Source organism: Alligator mississippiensis, chromosome 4 (assembly GCF_030867095.1).
Source record: "Alligator mississippiensis isolate rAllMis1 chromosome 4, rAllMis1, whole genome shotgun sequence".
NCBI classification, from domain to species: domain Eukaryota; kingdom Metazoa; phylum Chordata; order Crocodylia; family Alligatoridae; genus Alligator; species Alligator mississippiensis.
In genome coordinates this window covers 145639442-145645132 of record NC_081827.1, presented here as the reverse complement: position 1 = coordinate 145645132, position 5691 = coordinate 145639442, and the positions used below count along the sequence as shown (strand labels likewise).

Sequence of the window (5691 nt, the reverse complement as noted above, 5' to 3'; positions counted from 1 at the left end):
AAGAGGCACTCTAGCAGAGGAGACCCCATTGAGCTCTGCCCTGGCCACCGCCACCTGAGGGAGCGTGAGTCATTGGGCCCTTGGGTCCCACAGGGGAGAGACATTTGGGACAGGCAAACCCAGAGAAGGGGCTGGGTGAGCAGCACCCCCCCCACCCTCCGCACCTAGTCAAGGCCCTAAGAGGAGGGGCCCCTGGTGCTTCCTGGACACTCCCCCGCACAAGAGGTCCCATTGGAAGGATCTTTTGCCGTGGGTCAGGGACTATATTAAGGAAATAGATGTTATTAAGATTGTTCATGTTTGCGCCTTATATTTTGCGATTGAAACGTTGTATTGTGATGTTGTAAATAGTGTTATTTACGGTTTGACCTTGGTTATTGGTTAATGTTCACTGTAAATATATGTATATGATATTTAGTTTTATGCTTATTCATATTATAACTCAATAAATTGTATGTAGTTAAGAACTTTGGACTTTCACATTATATTTGTGGTTTAGTAATAACAAAAAAAAGTTAATCTTTCAACTAAAAAGATGAAACACTGCTGAAAGTGATTTACTATTTAAAAAAACAAACCCATACATATGGCTAAATGGTTTCCACTATAGAGTACAACGCACAACTAAAATATTTCCTTGGATGTATAATAATAATTTCTCCCGGCAGTTTATTAACCCTGGCACCAGGTGTTTTGAGACAATAATAGAAGATATATAAAATAAAGCAGTGAATCTTTCCCCTACTTACAGAGATAAATGAATGAGTCCTGGTTATGTTTAATGAATTACCAGTACAGAAAGACTGCATTATAACTTCTGTTTCAAATGCAGTTGTAATCAGAAAGAAGAGTCAAATAATCAAAAGGAGAATCAAATAAAATAGAAACTGATGACATTGTTTAAACGTTCAGGACAGCTCCATTTATTCCATTTACAGCTCCAGTTGTTTTGAGCACTGCAGTGTAAACTAACCCTGGGACCTCTTCATTTCTATAGAACCATCACCAATAAGCATTCGCTAACTAAAATTTCTTTTAAAAGGTTGCCAATAAATTGATGGAGTAGAAGAATCCTGATGCCTTTCTAATCCAACTGCACTTCCAACACTGTAGCGCTAGAAATAACTTTTAAAAGTGTAAGCAAAGATTTTTCACAGACAAAAGAGAAAGCTTGACTCTACGCAAGTCAGTGGGAGTTTTGCTATGAATCCAGTGGCCCTGGATATTCTTCATGGAAAAAGAGTAAGAACACAATATTCTTGCACAGTTACAGAGCCATTCCACACTGACCGTTTTCGATTTTGCTTAGGGGTCCTCCCCAAAACAACAAATAATAAAGTAGTTAGTATATAGAGCTGATGTCAGCTCAGGATGACGGTGTGCCCCCATCTTTTTTGGGGCAGTGGGCAGCCAGCAGCCATTTGACTTAGGTGTTTCTTTCCAATGCACATTTTAGTTCTCTGTTTAATATTAAAAGCTGATGGACCAAGATTACTGTATTTACCCAAATCCAAGACAACTTCGAATATAAAATGATCCCCAATAGTCAGGGGCAGGTTTTAGTGTGGGGGGCAGTAGCCATGGCTCCAACCTTGAGCAAGGGTTGGGGCTGGGGTTTGGGCTAGAACTGGAGCTGCAGCAACTGTCTGCCTCTCCGTCTGGTACTCAAATTCAGGATGAGGGGCTTTCCCCCACCCCCATGTTGAATTGGGGGGTGGGGTACCAAATCTTGGATTTGAGTAAATACGGTGGTTACAAGTCCAAAATCCTTGCTTTTCCTCAACGTCACTTTGCAGAAAAGCTGAGCTAGCTGTTGCTCAGCAAACTCTTTTTGACCACAAAAACGGGGCCACCAATGAGTTACGGCACAGTAGCATCACAGTTAGTGCCCGCCCATGCCACATTGCCATAGTGACAAGCTATGCTGCCCTAGCTCATTGCTACTGTGACACAGCACCTCATGTAGACACGCTCAGGGAGAGGCTGCTGAAAGGGAGAGTGAACAGAGTATGACCAGGGTTTTTTTCACTGTTCCTCTCTTACTTACAGCCTCCCGCATTTAAGGTCTAGGTAGTTGCAGTTCAGAGGCTGTACCCCTAACTGACCCCTCACTGCCACCTGGTTTTATCACTTGGTCACTTGGGGCGCTATAGACATACAGCAGAGGTTTTCAACCTTTTTGGCTCAGTGTACCCCCGCAGCTGGTCAAGAAGGCAGCAGTCCCCCAGCAGGAGGAAGGGCTCCCAGTGGCCGATCAGCGATTGCGGGTGCTCCCCCAGCAGCCAGTCGATGAACAGGGGGGAGGGGCCCCCAGGAGCTGATGGATGACCGGGGGGGAGGGGGGCGGTGGCACAGCAGCAACGGTAGTGGCAACAGCGTGACAGTGGCGGCGTCCACTACTAAATACCCCCTGAAGCCATCCCAAGTACCCCCAGGGGTACACGTACACTTTGTTGAAAACCCCTACATACAGCAAGGCTGCTCTGACACACTGTAATTACAGCATGCGGAAGCAGACTTGAGTTTGCTGGAGCATGGTAATTACTCCAGCAGACTCCAGCGTCACGTGTATCAGTGTCCCTGTGCTGAAAAATGGTGTCGGGTGTGCTTTAACTAAAGCTTTCAATGACCTGTAGTTGAAGTGCCCCCACCACCATTTTTTATTGTGGGGACACTGATGCACATGATGGCTCTCCGAGCCACTCTAACTAAAGCACCGCCCTCCCACACTCCCAGAGCATGTATATAAACACCCCTGGGTTTTGTCACTCGCACCGCTGGGCAGATTGCACTCACTACATGCACTTTGGCAGAACTGTCCCCTCTCTGCCCAGACTAGTCCCCCCACTGTCCAGGATGGGGTTCTCTTGTACCATTCTCTCCAGCCTCTGGCACTGAGCACTGGGCACCGTCAGGGATGGCACACAGGATTTGCTAGACTATATGGTGGAGGGGCGGCTATAGGTAGGGGATGAGCCTGGCTGGGTGGGGAGGGTGGGGCAGACAGTGAGGTCATAGAGGGGCATTGGTAGGATATCAGGCATTGGGCCAGAGAGACAGTGACCTCATAGAGGGCTGATATCAGCCTGCAGGATAAATTCCAGAGCCCCAGGCCAGAGGCTCAGACCTGAACACACCTTCATGGTGACAGGTCTCTCTGGCAGTTCAGAGGGGGAGACATTGCCTGTTTCCACTTCAACAGAAGCTGTTAGGATTGTTGAGAAATTCCTTGCTGATTTTGGCATGATAGAGAAAATGCCAAAGCCACCTATAAACCCACCTATTCCTGCGGTACCCGTGACTTTTGTGGAAGAAATATTAAGTCGATTCCTTGCAGAAGTCTTAAGTTCAACTGACAGCACAAGCCCAACTTCCAGAAGACATTTATCAAGATCCAAAGTGAATGAAATTGTTGAGGACCTTAAAGAGGCCATGGAACAAGGCCTGTCCAAACATAAAATTAGCCTTGTAGCAGCGACAAATGAACAACATTTACCTCCAGAGCGTGAAGACGCAGTTAATGAAGTTCTTCTTTCTATTTCCAGGAATATGATACAGAAATCTGGATCACAGCAAGAACTTTATGATGACATAACAGGTTTCGATTTATTTTTTCCTCAAGAAATGGCTACAATAATAATTGAGGAACTCTGTGATTGCGATTTTTTACAGGCTGTTAGTGACAGTCCAGCAACACGAAGCCAAAGTGCAATGAACCCAGGCAGAATTGCCAACATGGTCCTTTCCCAAGTGTCCGTTAGACCAGAGGAGGTAAGTAGAAAGAATAAGGCTGAGGCAATCCTGTTTTGTGAATGCCATCTTGCTTCCAACTTTGACAAAAGACTTCATCTTTTGTTAAGATGATCATGTGGTGTTGAAAACCCATCTACTATGAATGCTGACTGCTCTGATAGAGGTGGTAGGCCATCTTGTAGAGAGCCTGAAGTGGACCTTCAGTGTGGAGGACCCTCGCTAGCTGGGATTTTGGGAAAGCAGAGGAGGCAGGGGAGGGGCTGAGCTGAGGCTCCTGTATGCAAGACTGCTCCACACTTGACTTCAGAAGGTAGGACAGAAGGGGCCCTCGTTCCACCCACGGGCTCGGCCTTCACCTGGCCATTCATGGCGCCACCAGGAGCCCTGGCTGGGAGGACAGCCCCACCACCACTGCCTGTCCCTCATTCTGTGGCGGTGTAATGCTGAGGAGCACAGATCAAACAGAGTCCTTCTTAACTCTTTTTTTTTTCCCCCACTCTTTCCATGGAACAGTTGGAAACGCTGGCTTCAGGTGCTAGCCAGAATGAAGACAGATCTCCCATATCAGAATACATGGATGTTGATACAGGTATGCTAAGTCAGGTGATGTACTCAAGGTCACAAGGAAGTCTGTAGCTAAGCCAGAAAGTGATTCTAGGCCTCCTGAATCCACATTCATTGGCCTAGCCAGAGACCATCATTTCTGCCCTACCTACCACCTCCCATGTAACACTGCAGGAAAGAGATAGTTAGGTCCTGACCTTCAAATACAACATCCTGCAGAGCTTGGCCACAGCAGAGGATCCAGGCAAGCTGGTTATCAGTGCCCCACCCTAACATGCCCCACCCTAGCACCCTTCACAGCACACATGGCTTATTCCCTCTGCTTGTAGACTCCATTTTTGGCTAAGTGCAATGGCTGAGTGATAACAAAACCAAACGTGTTTCCCTGTACCAAATCAAATCCTATCCACAGGAGAGGCTTGTTTCTTGAGGAAGGACATTGGACTAAATGACTTTGGACACCCTTGCTTTATTTTTCTATATTAAGTGACTGCTCTCTTTTCTCCACAGCAGCTGCTCCAAAAAAAGGGTCTGCGTTTTTTATGAAGATCCCAAATACTCTATCTAGACTACGCTCTTTTTTTTCAAGTTGCCTACCACTCCGCGGGAACCTTCGGAAAGTCGCACCAGAAATTACACCTAGACGTTAACATTTTTTTGGAAAAAACAGAAAAAAATATAAATAAAGTTATGAAAAAGTGTGGTCTGGTAGAGGCTGATAATTGTATTCTGTGATCGTTTGCAACTTCATTCTCATGTAGTTAAATTCAACAAAGAGGGCAGACAGAGAAGGCAGTGCTGGGGGAAGCAGGAGGCTGTGGGTCAGAAGTGAGAGGCACTGGCAGGGCTGGCATGCAGAGGCTTAGGAGTGAAGGGCAGGGGGTGGGCACAGGCATATCACTGCCCCTCCCCATATATATATATATGTATGTATGTATGTATGTATATGTATATGTATGTATGTATATGTATATGTATACACACACACCCCCCACTTCCCCTCTCCCCCCCACCGGCTACCCCACTCCCTCCCCCTCATAGGTGTCGTCTGTTTTAATCCTGGAAATATAGTAACCCTAGAGTGATCTACTGTCAAGAACATAAAATCTGCCTTAGCATATGCTCTTATAAAGAGATAGTTACAGAGAGCTTTAAGTAGTGGTTGTGGACTCCAAAGATTATCAACAAAAAAACAGTGTTTAGTGACAACTGAGAATGGAAATGAGACGCTATGGAAAAGGACTTGCTCATGCATTTCCGTGCTTGTGCCAACTCCATAAATCTGCACTTCTTTTTCCATCACATATCATAAAACTGCACAGACCCAGCTTCAGACTATCATTCTAATTCAAAATCTGAAGTTACCTTCCACGC

At 46.0% G+C, this 5691-nt stretch overlaps 1 protein-coding gene across 1 annotated transcript; it reads left to right on the top strand.

The window, feature by feature from the left end:
* Positions 1–3138: 3138 nt before the first annotated feature.
* Positions 3139–4981, top strand: LOC132249872 (uncharacterized). The gene is made up of 3 exons (XM_059725533.1): positions 3139–3771; positions 4267–4342; positions 4828–4981. Exons 1-3 carry the CDS (start codon positions 3142–3144, stop codon positions 4965–4967), a joined length of 846 nt encoding a protein of 281 aa, XP_059581516.1. The 5' UTR covers positions 3139–3141; the 3' UTR covers positions 4968–4981.
* Positions 4982–5691: the final 710 nt, after the last annotated feature.

Excerpts from the sequence above, each read along its gene's own strand:
- LOC132249872 (XM_059725533.1), top strand. The coding sequence starts at position 3,142 with ATGGTGACAGGTCTCTCTGGCAGTTCAGAGGGGGAGACATTGCCTGTT. Across the intron at positions 3,772-4,266 it reads TGTCCGTTAGACCAGAGGAG|TTGGAAACGCTGGCTTCAGG; the intron begins GTAAGTAGAAAG and ends TCCATGGAACAG. Across the intron at positions 4,343-4,827 it reads ATACATGGATGTTGATACAG|CAGCTGCTCCAAAAAAAGGG; the intron begins GTATGCTAAGTC and ends TTTTCTCCACAG.